The sequence below is a fragment of the Tigriopus californicus genome, chromosome 4 (assembly GCF_007210705.1).
Source record: "Tigriopus californicus strain San Diego chromosome 4, Tcal_SD_v2.1, whole genome shotgun sequence".
Lineage (NCBI taxonomy): Eukaryota > Metazoa > Arthropoda > Copepoda > Harpacticoida > Harpacticidae > Tigriopus > Tigriopus californicus.
In genome coordinates this window covers 10942894-10955830 of record NC_081443.1, presented here as the reverse complement: position 1 = coordinate 10955830, position 12937 = coordinate 10942894, and the positions used below count along the sequence as shown (strand labels likewise).

At 39.6% G+C, this 12937-nt stretch overlaps 1 protein-coding gene across 1 annotated transcript in view; it reads right to left on the bottom strand.

The window, feature by feature from the left end:
* Positions 1-1099: 1099 nt before the first annotated feature.
* The window catches only part of LOC131879613 (uncharacterized), a 63107-nt gene continuing 51269 nt past the window's right edge, over positions 1100-12937 (bottom strand). Inside the window, exons 8-9 of the mRNA XM_059225973.1 lie at positions 1416-1599; positions 1100-1343 (exon numbers count right to left, since the gene is read on the bottom strand). Of these exons, the coding sequence (XP_059081956.1) occupies positions 1228-1343; positions 1416-1599 (300 nt within the window). The 3' untranslated portion in view covers positions 1100-1227. The remainder of the gene's footprint in view (positions 1344-1415; positions 1600-12937) is intronic.

The window sequence follows — 12937 nt, the reverse complement described above, 5'->3', positions numbered from 1 at the left end:
CCAGATCAACCCTACATTCAAGGACTAGCTCGGTCAGCCAACTCAAATTCGTTGGTAGACCAAATATCATATAAAGATTGAAAGGTAATAAATAGACGAATTATAACCTTGCATTTAAATAGTATTGGGGATTACATTCCCTGTAGCGGTTAGAAAAACCAAAAAAAATGGACTGGTTGAAGTCTAAAACTCAAATGAAGTTTTATTTGCGTTCGATGGAGATCAAATCAATTAATTAGTCAAGAGGGGACAAGACTTCATTGGAAATGCAAAATCCAACACTAGCCACTATCATAGACAGGGACTCTCCTTCGAGAACTCCTTCAGTTTCTTCTTTGTTGACAAGGTACAAAGTTCCCCTCTACCTTGTCACGAGGGCATGTGTACGAACCAAAGCATCGTCTTGAGAGAACCACACCCTCATCCCAAAGAGGGACTCTATGTCCCAACATGTAGCGACAGACTTGGAACAGGCGTAGTGAGCGCACCCATGTCCCTGTACACAATACTATGCTCCTGATTATACAAGAGTCTAAGGCTTACTCTCTCCATGTCAACATTATTCATTTCTTAGCTAGTATATTCTAGTAACTTAGTTCGAGTAATACTTGGCGACCGTGATCTAGGTTGACCAACACATTTACTTTTAATTTCAACCGCGGCTCCCGCCACGACTTGATCATCGTCAACTAAACTGGAATACTACAAAAAATGAAACTGAAAAGTAAAATCAAATAGGCCTTGTCTAAGCTAAGTTAACGATTCTTATCACAAAATGGTCCCTGGTGGTTTGTGAATAAGGAATCATCTAAGGTTTAGGTCAGTCACTCAGATTGAATATTTGAAACGAAAACTCTAATTTCATGATTGCTTCAGCAATTACGTGATATTTTTGAATAGTGAAGGTTATTTTAAAAAAAATCAACAAATTGTTTGTAAAATAACATAGTTGAAAAACTCATGCCCTGTCGCCATCTAGTTTCTGAGCACTTTTGACGCTAATCCACTTGGGTTTACGAGCTATCGGAAACCATGTCTGTACATTAACATTGTACATTGTCCATCACCAATAAGAGCAAAAATGGTAGACTCGTCATCATTAATTACGTATTATTCGTCAGAAAACAGGCTCAAAAGAAATGAATCCAGGGTCATAATATGTTGCAAAAAATGTGAAACATATTTGAAATAATCGGGCGATGATCATATCCAGCTTCAAAATCCGTGCTAGCAACCCTTCTGGCTATAGGCTAATCGAAAGCCTTTTCTCATCATCTCTCCACCTTCGAAGTAAAATTCATAGTTGTCGGACCGAAAAGTGATATGAAATGGCCGTTGTTTTGCTGCAAAAAAAACCAATTATTTCTTGGAGATTGTTATGAAATTTTGTCATTTCGATTTCTTGAAATACTCACTGCAAATGGTTTTGTTTATAATTCGCACACCCAATACATCACTAGACGTAACCAATTTGTAACCACAAAATAGTGAGCCTGGATTTGGTGACGTTCCATCTTGTTTCAGAGCTCCAGGAATAGCCAGACAATCATAACCAGTTGTCCCATTTCCCTTTGTTCCATATGCGCAACACCTCGACAACTAAAAAGAGTTTCAATAGAGCACACTTTAGTGATAAAAATGCACCATTCAAACCCAAATGATTCGAGTGATTTGTCAGTTGTTGTCAAAAATGGTCATTTTTAAATTTTAGACTGGATACCTTTTTTGGAGGGCTTGAAGGTGCTCTCAAAAGGCAAACTGCCTCTACGATCACTAGATTTGACCATAAAACCTGGGTTGGGACAAAGCTCATGAATGCTTTTGAAAACGTACATCAGATACCTTTCATACCTTCTCTGAGTACTGTACAATCCCAACTTTTTCAGTCTCTCCCAACACGAGAGCTCTCTCATTCCGGTGATATTCCTAGTAAAGCAGATTTTTTTATATTGATCGAGCTTTTGCAAACCTACTGAACTGATTGGAGCCCAAATGGGCGAAGCATATTCAAGATGCGGATGGACAATCGACTTGAACAGAGTTAGCATCGTGATGCTATCTCTGGACATAAACATGCGCTATATCCAACCACACATTTGAAAAGCCTTACCAACTTTCAACTGGATATGCTCATCGAACTTTCCATTATTTTGGAGGACTACACCTAAATCTTTCATAGATGAGATCTGCTCAATATCTTTACCTCCATTATCTATGAGTGGAGTATTCCAAGGAGTTGACCCGAAGGTCATTGAGCGGAATTTCATTCCGTTCAGGGTCATATCACTCTCTGTTACCCAAGAGTAGATTTGGTCTAGGTCCTTTGCCAGGCTACTGGAATCTTGGCCATTCCTACCACAAACTAACTTTGTATCGTCAGCATAAGAGGAATTGGCAGTAATACTAATCGGTTGCATTACCCAATGATCAACCCCAGTCTTATGCTGGAATTGCAAAGCCATGCTTCCCAAGCCTGGTGCTGGATTTCAACTGTGAATCGGGCAAAAAGGTTCTGTCGACCACCGTGATTGCCGATTCTATTTTCCTCGAGTTGAAACTTTCAAAGAACGAGGAGAAGAAATTGTTCAAACTGCCGAGTCCACCTAACAGTGATGGATCTAACAGGAAGGTGGTCCAATTTTTACCGATCAAGAAATCATAATCAAGGAAATATTTAGTTACAAATTTGAATTTGAAAGAACTTGATTTTGAAAGAATTTGAGGAAAGTTCATGGATCTGTTCCATCCGACGAAGGAAGAAGAACACAAATCTTCGTCGACTAACCGGCCGTGATGATTGCGATACAGTGCAACTGTTGGAGTTGATTAGAGGATTTGCTAGGCCCCTGTCCCATATCAAAGATGAAGTATTTCAGGAGAAGTATAACCCTAAGCTTGCTGGTATAGCCAATGGAAACATGGCTGCTTTGGTCGAGATAGTATCGCCTTTACCTGATTTTCTCACCCTTGGAACTCGGAGAATCCGTCGGTTGCACAAAAGTCAGCCTCTAATTTAGGAACCTAGGCCATTCCTACCAGAAACTAACCCGTCAGTAAAAGAAATGAGATTGACAGTATTACTAAACTTTTGAAGCGGGACAATAAATATCATTATAAAATGGAGGGGCCCTAAGATGAAGCACTGGGGAACACCTGATTAGACTGACATCATGTATGTCACTAAGTGACTCTTCAACCTTCACTATTTCTTTCTTATCATGAGTGAAGCTTCTTATCCAATCGAGAACCTTGCCTTGGATCTCAATGTCACGAAGTCTATTCAACAAAAGGCCATGATCAACTTTATCAAAGGTCTTGGCAAAGTTAAGATTGACTATTTCGACTGACTCATGAATCCAGCCCCTTAATGACCTGCCATACAGGGTGGCTCCAAACACTGGGTACACTTTATAAATCAATATGAATCTCCTTGTAATGGATAGAGGCTTACATTTTGGGACTATCGCTTAACGCATAGCTGTTCTTCTTGGCATTACCTACAAACAGTTAAATATGGGTCTCCCTAGTTTTTAGCTTTTTGAGCTTTTGGCATGGGAAAGATGGCGTTGATCTTGATAACAACTTAGTCATGGTTCTTCAAAGTGGGCACATCAATGCCTCAAAGAAGTTTCGGGGTTTAAAGTTAACTTTATTGCAAAGCTTTACCCAAGAAATTTTTTTTAGCTTCAGTCTATCTTCCTTAGAAATCAAAACTACATTTGACTTGAAACCTTAGTTCTGAAAACTCTGCAGGTTTTTGGTCATCAGTCTTCTTCATCATATATGCTGGAGGAGCAATCTGTAGTTGGAGAATAATCTAGGTATTGGTGATTAGGCTCTTGGGAATATATTGTAGTAATTTTTTTTGTGAATTTTGATGGACACCTTAGTCATCAACTTGACCCTACTACTGCAGAAGCATGAGAAATATTGGCTTTGGAACCAGGCCCAAAATATGGTGATGCCTGAATGATTGGTCTAAAAAAGTTTTAGTGGACCTTTTTAGAGTCACCCAACTTTTTGGTTACCCTACAAATGACAATGAAAAGCTTCTCAATCGAAAAAAAGAATAGCGCTCTTTGGCCAGGCATTGGAGGTTTGAGAATCATGCTAATCTTCTTATATTGCTTCAGGTTCATTCCCTTGGATACGTCTTTGGTTCATCTCGGACCTTGACCTCTGTGGTTTTGTACCACCAAATTATTTTTGGTACAAAGTTAAACTCAATCACGTCTTGGCTTTGAGCCTATTGCTTCCATGAAACCCTTTTCTGGATGAAAAGCAGGTGTGTGGCGGCGTCAAGGACACTTGCTATAGAAGATGGAGACCTTTCGGCAAGGAGCAATTTTGGGACACATTCTCTTTTGCACTCCAAATCACTGCCCTTTAGTTTATTGGTAAATTGATCAGATCTCTTTCGCTCGCCAAATGATCAAGTATACGTGTGACAAATTTCAACGAATTTGGCGTATTTTTGTTTACATGTACTTTTTGAAAACCGTCGTGTACCGTGTACCTGTGTTTGGAGCCACCATACCGGGTGTCGAGGATAAGATTAGACAAATTTGTCGCTTTAACATAAAAGCATCATAAATTTCATAAAAGGTAATTTTGAGAGTTAAAATTCTAACATGTTATAGATTAGACTACGTAAAATTTACGTTATTTTTTGACATTTTTTTTTATTTAAAGCTAAGTTTTCGAAATATGATCCTATTGAAGCAATGACTTTAGCTAATCTGGTCCGAAAACAGTGACAAAAAGTGCGGATTTTGGTAGGAGAGAATTTTCAATGGTTGATCAATTCAGCGGCCAAGAACTTTAGTTAAAGGGGGTCTTTCTTTGCAAGTTTCTTTCTCAACATAGGACCACACAGCATAGTCCAGAGTTTTAAGATCTGGAGAATTCGGGGGCCATAGTTTAGGCCTCCAAAACAGGATTACCTCATTATCCCAATAGGAGATTGTCCTTTTGGCTGAATGAGCAGGAGCAAAGTATTGTTGCTATACAAAGGGCCGGTTTTATGCTACTTATCTCATCCAAGGTATCACTGTAGACTTGAAAACCTCAATTTAGGCATCTGCATTAAGTTAAATCCCTCTGGCAACCAGATTGGAGATCCAATCCACTGCATCACATTGGTTTGCTTGGAACTGCCTTGATGCATCTTTTTATTCCAGCTACCACTCTTGGATATCTAACTGCTGGTGTTCTTGCATTCCTAGGAGGGGGATTACGGTCACCTTGTCAATCAAGACAGATTTTGACATCATAAATCGTCCGGCTGCTACTTAAAGGTTCCAACTTACTTCTTTAGAAGTGTATCCCGCACACAGCAAAGCTACAATGGATTCTCTTTTTGCTTTCATAGATTTCAGCTTTGACTTTTTTGTATTTTTGTTTACATAAATGAAAAGAGCAGACAATGACAAAAAATGATATAAAACTCACGCAACCTTGAAAGATTTCAAGGATTTTAGAAAGAAAAAACTGTGTGTCTAATCTTATCCTCGACACCCGGTACATGCTCAACCAGTTGGGTAACAGTGCTAAAATATGCCCGGATCCCGTGCTGGCTAAGAAATTCATGGATATCGAGAAATTCAAAAAAATTACTCCTTTGCAATTTTCGAGTTGAGAGACATGAGCTAACCCAAGGACACTAGTGCAAGGAAACGCCACCTTTTGTGATCACCAAACCTTTCCCGTCAAATTAGGCCTAAACTGTTGGCGCTGATATTTTTGAATGTAAAATCAAATGGCACAGCTATTGCACAAATATGTTCCTTTTAAGTGGAAATTTTACTTGAAATAAGAACAATGGAAACAAGTACACGTTGGAGACATTGATATGTAGGAACTGTGTAATGTGTAAATTGGTGAGCAAACAACGGCAGATCAAAGATCAGGAAGACATATATGGAACCATTCAACAGTTTCTAATACCATTAGTGTAACCATTAAAAGTATTTGCTTCAAACATGGCATGTAAATATGCTTAAAATAACATCTGACATGCCTTGAAGTACAATTATTAAAAACCAATTAAGTGTTCTTGGTAAAGGAAGAATTTGCTTCAAACTCAATTGGTCAATATTTTTTTTGCAAAAAAAGATTATTTGAAGATTTTTTTTTTCAAAAACATCTTGATCAAATTTCAAGTAAATTGATGCCTTTGTTTTGAAACTATAGTTCTTACTCTGGGAAAGGGCCTTAAATCAAAAGTAGGCATTTTTGAAATTATAAAACCTTTTTTATTTGACTATTTTGGATGCTTTTGCTAAAAACAAATTGATTGGAGTCCAAAATTCAAATTGACATTTTATAAACTGGACTTTGGTGGCCTTGATATCACTCTGCACACCTTCAATAATGCCTGTCTTTTTTGTAAACTTCCTAACAAATAGATATTTATACTCTACTCAAAGAAAGCCCGTCCATTTTCCCTCAGTGCTTGATGTTTGTTTTGTCAAAGTGATGGATAAAAATAAAGTTATCAATTGTCCATCCCAGATATTCAAATAAGGCAATGTTACGTACATGCACTTTTGTTGCCTATTTCATACATTTCTTTTGGTGTATGTCAGTACAAGTTCCTCATCTATTGATATAGAAAGAAAATTTGAAGCAAGAATCATTATAAGTGTTTTTGAGCAAGTTTTGCGCCATATTTCACTAGTTTTAAAGACTATTAGATTGATTAATTTGATGTTCATGGTTTTTTATTTATTCTATTGACATTTAAGATATATGAAGAAATACTTGTAATATGAACAGAGTTATATATCAAAGAAATCACTATTTATTATACAACCTTAAATGTACTATGTGGCATGGTCAATCATGTTTTATTGATACTAGAGCTGCTGGCTTAATTCAACACAATGGCCTAACTTGTCAGTCAGAGGAAAGCCGTGTCGTTTCCTCTCTTAAGAGTCCTTGGCTAACCTTTGAGAAGAAATTTAAATTGCGGAAATGAAAATTACGAGTGAGAAGAATTCATGGTAAGTGCCAAAATATTTTTGATGTCAGTGGTTGCCACAATCATCCAAGCACTCCGGAGCGAAAAATGGCCAACAATCGCTCTATCCTTGAATTCCATTGTCAATCGTTCTCAATTATGAACAATAAAATACGTGAAAAACGGAGCATAATGCCTGGATATGATCAGCAATAGCCTCTTAAAAAAGAAAAAGATTGAAAACCGATCCAAGGTAAGCCCTAAATCTTTGTTTTAGCACCGTTTCTTAATGAGACCAAATCTTACCGGGGAATACGACGACAAATGGATAAATTGCTCCAGTTAAATTGCGTCCTCCTTGGGAGAGGCTAGGAATACTGCACACTATTCAAAGAAGCTACGAAAGGTATCTGATACTGTACGTTTTCAAAAGCATTCATGAGGTTTGTCCCAACCCAGGATTTAGGATCGATTGCAGTGACCATAGAGGCTTAATGTGAGTTTTGAGAGCATCTCGAAGCCTTCGAGAATCCAGGCTGGTTAAAACAATGAAGTCCGCCTCTCTTCTTTTTTGGGCTCCTTCATTGTTCGTTGAGAGTATGTAGGTGCTGATCCAGTAGCAGGATTTAAGTCAGACTTAATCATCCCTTTATTCAAGGGCTAGCCAGACCCACCAACTCTAATTCGCTTGTCAATCAAATCCTGTATGAAATAATTGAGTATAATATAAGTTCAGTTTTTCGTCAAGAACTGCTGGGAGCTCCATTCCAAGTAGACGCAAGGAAGTCCGCAAAGGAAGAATATGAATATCATTAATAATACCCAGCTTCTCCATTAATGCAAGGAAGAGGATGAAAAGGAGAGGGCTTAAAATGACATCATGTAGGTCACTAAGGGGTCTCTCGACCTTAAGCAATTGCTTCCTACCACAAATAAAACTGCTCAACCAATTGAGAACCTTGCCTTGGATCCCAATCTCATGGAGCCTGTTAACTAAAAGACCATGATCTATCTTGTTAAAGGCCATGGCAAAGTCGAGATAAACTACCTCAACTGATTCATGGCTCTCTAGTCCCTCAATAACCTGCTCAATATGTTTTATCAGTTGGGTAACCGTGCTAAAATGTGCTCGGAACCCATGCTGGCTAGGAGGAAGGACTTCATGGATGTCAAGAAATTCAACGAGTTTGAATTTCATGATCTTCTCAAATACCCTTGCAATACTCGAAGTGAGAGCAATCGACCTATAATTACTGGGGAGCGACTTATCTCCCAATTAAAGATTGAAACAAGGTGAGCTAGCTTCAAAGATGAGGGGAACTTGCCCTGGTCCAAGATGCAACGCATCAAGTACGAGAAAACAGGAGCAAGAACCAGTGAGCATCTCATCAGAAACTGAGATGTCGCACCATCAGGACCAGGAGAGCTCGAGATTCTCAAGTTCCTTATCGCCTCTAAAGCATCTTGATCTGTGACTACAAGATCATCTACGAGTAAGTCCTCAACTTGACTAGCCTCGGCAATCTCAACAGAATCATCTTTAGCGCAATAAGCTGTTGCTCTTAAACTCTGAGGATGTGAAATCACACTAGAGAACTGATCTCCAGGCATGTTAGCTATAGCCTCAACATTGTCTATGGCTTCGCCATCGACCTCCTGAACCACTCTCCTTTTTCAACTAGTCTTTCTCAACGGAGGACTTAAACCTTCCTTTAATCAAATCCAACTTTCTTTGAAGCCTAGTATTAATTACTGGATTCAAATTTCTCTGAAGCTTTTTTCCTAGTTTGCAACTCTTTTTTAACAATTGCTTTCTAAACTTCGGTATTCTAGATTGTGTTCCACCTTTCGGAAACCATTCAGGGATTGCAAGAGTGGAGCAAACACCCCCAAAGGAAATCATCTTGTCCAAGGCTACGTCTAGTGACTAATGGTGGCTATACACTAGGATGGAAAACCAAGATTGAATCTGGTTTTAGGATTGAAGTAGGGCTAGCGATGGGGCGAGTCCAGTATTTCTCTGTACTCAAGTCGAACAGAAAGACTGCTGCCAAAAACTCGCCCCAACAGTACTCCGACTTCCTTCCTAAAACCAGATTCAATCATGGTTTTCCATCCTGGTATAAAGCTGGCCTAATGGTTCTACTTCTTAATTGGACATGTGAACTTCGCTAATGTGCAAATCTTTCCGGATATATAGATGGGGCAAAATAGGATTTTCAGGGGGTACTCTTATCACATCGAACTAAATTGAAACCAACCCTGGCTAGCTCTTCATCTACGACCCCTGGTCGAAGCCAAGTTTCTGTCATAGAAATGAACGAGACCTGCTTAACTTAAGCCAGTTCCTCAAAAGCCTTGATCTTTGTGCTGTCTTTTCTGGAAATATGACAATGCACATTTCGATAAAGCCCTTTGACGGGCTGATTTCCTTCGATGGACTAGAGCGATCAAATCTTTAACTAGGCCTTCAAAACTTCAAAGATCATGCTTTTGGAAAAAAACTCATCATGGATGAGAGAACCTTTGAGGAGAGGGTAAAAGGGAAGGAGAAGGGGGAGGAACTCTGGCAGGGAAAAAGGAAAGGAGAGAGGACAGGGGTGGGATAAGTCCATTGGGAGACTTGACCATGAGGTGTAGACAACTGTTGCCTGCCCCTGAGGTGGGCCTCTGTGCATCTCTATCGTTTTTAGACATCGCAAATATTAAGAGTATTCTATATGTGCTATGCTCTCTCGCAGGAGGTGGATCTAGCGTCGGACTTTTGGAGATATGGACTGCAAACAAGCTTCCAGCCTAATCGGCCTCCTCTTGGTCATATCAACTCTGAGTCACTTTTCGAAAAAAAGTAGAATAATAAGAAACGTAGATCTTCTCAATCAAAGGCAGGTCCTGTGGATCATCGCCTCGAATGGCGCTCCTTGAACCCAGAATGGGACAAGACTTTATAGATACTAACACAAATATTGTCAATTACAGATCCAATGAGACATTCTCGCAAAAAAGAGTTAACAAAAAATTTAAATTCAAAGTGGTTACTTTCAAAATTATGGTGTCAAACGCTAATATAGGTGGCCACGAGTAAGTCGAAAATTCGAATTTCATTTAGTGTTTACCACATAACTTTGACCATATCTCCCGAGTTCCCTAGACAAAGCTTGGAGCTCAAACTTGGCCAAACTCATCTAGTCAACAGGATCTTGTGGTCGTATGAACTGCATATTTTGAATATAGTGAATGGTTTGGGAGACAGGATTTTTTTGCTTCAATTCACAGTCCATATCTCTAGACGTCCGTGATCTAGCAAATCAAGAGTGTCGGTGCTTCTGTCAGTTTTGCGTACTCTTGACTGGTTCATCCTATAGTCAAGGAGTGGCTGGGTGTGACCAACCCAAGCTATCCAGGCTTCCAAAATGAAAGGCTCATAGGACTTGTCAAGTGAACGCGTTCAAGAACAACTAATGTTATTCCATGGAGTAAAATCGAAGACAACATGCCCAGCCAAACCACACTGCATGCATTGAATTTTGGCATTTATTTCACTTTACCTGCTTGTCTAAGCAAATAGCATTGTGGTATTGAGCCAATTTGATAGTGCGTTCATAAGTGATGTGTTTTGATCCGGAAGGTCAGCTTTTTAGCTTCAAGGACCTCGGTTAGGGCTCCAATCACAAGCTAAAGAGAGCGCAATACCAAAATAAAAACTCCTTAAATGAGTGGCAAAACGCGACCCTGCCGTTCTAGGTCTCAGAACCAGGGCTGCTTTAAAACTCGTTCCTGATCTTGGGTCTTCATTTCTCTACCCTTTTTCGTTGGAATGGGAGCCCTACCAGAGGTTCTTTAAGCTTAATAGCTGATTTTCCGGATCGAAACACATCACTAGCGTTCACCGAATTATACCAAATATGTTCATTTTGTTGGGTTTTGTAGCACAGCTCACTCAAAATCACTGGATCATTGAAAATTCAATGGGCGGATGGTGCGAGTTGCCTGTCATTTTTGTCTTAATTCTGCCTCCCCGAAATGCCCAAAATCAGGGTGCCGGACCACATTTTTCCTTGAATTTCCTTCACTTGACATGCCCTATTAATGGAGAATGGAGTTTTCTCATCCAAAACCAGCCCTTGGCAGTTCCTGGCCCTTCAGAAAGTCCCTTCAACAAAGTTTCCAAGGTTTTTGAAAGCAAGGCTATTTGAGGGATGCTAATCGAAAATATGGGAAACCTGAACAAAACATGGAAAAATATTCTGGAGGCAAGAGGAAAACAATCCTTGGAAAAAGGTAGAAGACAGAGCCAAGAGGGCAAGAGAAACTACCGCCGTGACCAAAGAATCAGCTGCACTACTGGGAAACAGAACGCAAGGGCTGGAGAGCAAAAAAGGGGCCAACTTCTACATGATCCTGGAATTCCAATGTCAATCATCTTGAATTATAAACAGCAATATACGTTAAAATTGGACTATATTGACCGGATATGATCAGCAGTAACCTCTTGAACAGGCTGGAGGATGAAAACCTATCCAAGTTAAGGCCTAACTCATCGTTTTAGCCCCGTTTCCTAATGAGATCAAAGCCTACCGGGGTATACCGCGACAATTTGATAGAACTCCAGTTAAATTGAGACCTCCATGCCTGGGAATAGCAACAGAGAGTAAGAAAAGAAAGGGAATGAAAAGAGGCAGACCAATGGGTCGACTATGATGACCGGCTCTTGGCTAATCAACCTAGACAGTCTCAGCGAGCGCACGCCAACTGATCAACACACTGGAACAATAATCAAATGGAACAAAAGAATGTTCTAGAACCAGGTTTTGTATTGAAAATACGAAGCTAAACTAATTGAACTAAACAAACGAAACTAAATACACTAACAATACAATATATGCATGGAACAAGCAAAATAATTCAAAAATAACATACTGCTTAAACCAAAAATACATGAAATGACCTAAACTTGGGATAAAAGCTGATAGGTTCGTGCCACTATCCGCTTCTCCGCTTAACTGCTTACGCCTATTCGCATAGCACCATGAAATGATCGTGCCATTCGATAGGGGTACCTGATTCAAAAATTGTCCGCTTGACCGTTTCCCATAGGTAGAAGCATCTGACTCTACATATCGGGCTTGATTGGTCAGTTGAATAAAAACCATCTTTGTGATTGGCCTGTTCAAAAAGGCGTTGAAAGTTTGGATCCAAGAGGCGAAGAAACTTGTCAAACCGCTTTGTAATAGCATCGTGAAAGACATCACTCACATCTTTCATTGCATGGTATGATGTCAGGTTTCTGATTTGCAAATGCATATTGTACGTTGAAAGAAATTATCTCAGTAGTTTCAATTTGCGTTTGATGCCAGGAAGCTTCCAAGACAAAAGCACAATTCGAGCTGCGAATACAGCTTGTTAGAGAAGCTTATTCGACAACTGGTTCTACTTGTTCTAATGTCTCACCATTTTCCTCGATTCCAAGATATTGGCACGAAATTTTGAATACTATGAAGCGGATAAGGTAGAGGTGGACAAGAGCACGAATATATCCGCTAAAAATATCGACCGACGAAAAAAGTGAAATATTGCATGAACAAAAATTGAAAATATATCACACGACAATACAGGGCCGATCAGGTAAAAATTTACACCATCTTCAACAACTCACAAATCGACGAAATGGGCTGGTAGGTATCTTGAAATACCTTGAAGTTACGGCTGGTAGACCTAATTCTTTAGTTATTTGCAAATAGCCCCCAAACAATGAGTGCCATTCATGAAGCAGCGACATCAGAATGTGACCCTCAATCTAGCTTGTGCGGGACATCCAGCCAATCCCTTTATCAAGCGTTGTCGACCAATTACGCTGTTGTGCCTGGTCGTTCACACCCACAGATCATATAACGACATTACAGGTTTGCAAAAGGTTTCAGGTTTGCAAAAGGTCGAGCAAGTCCAAAGATGTTTCACTAGGAACATCACAGGATT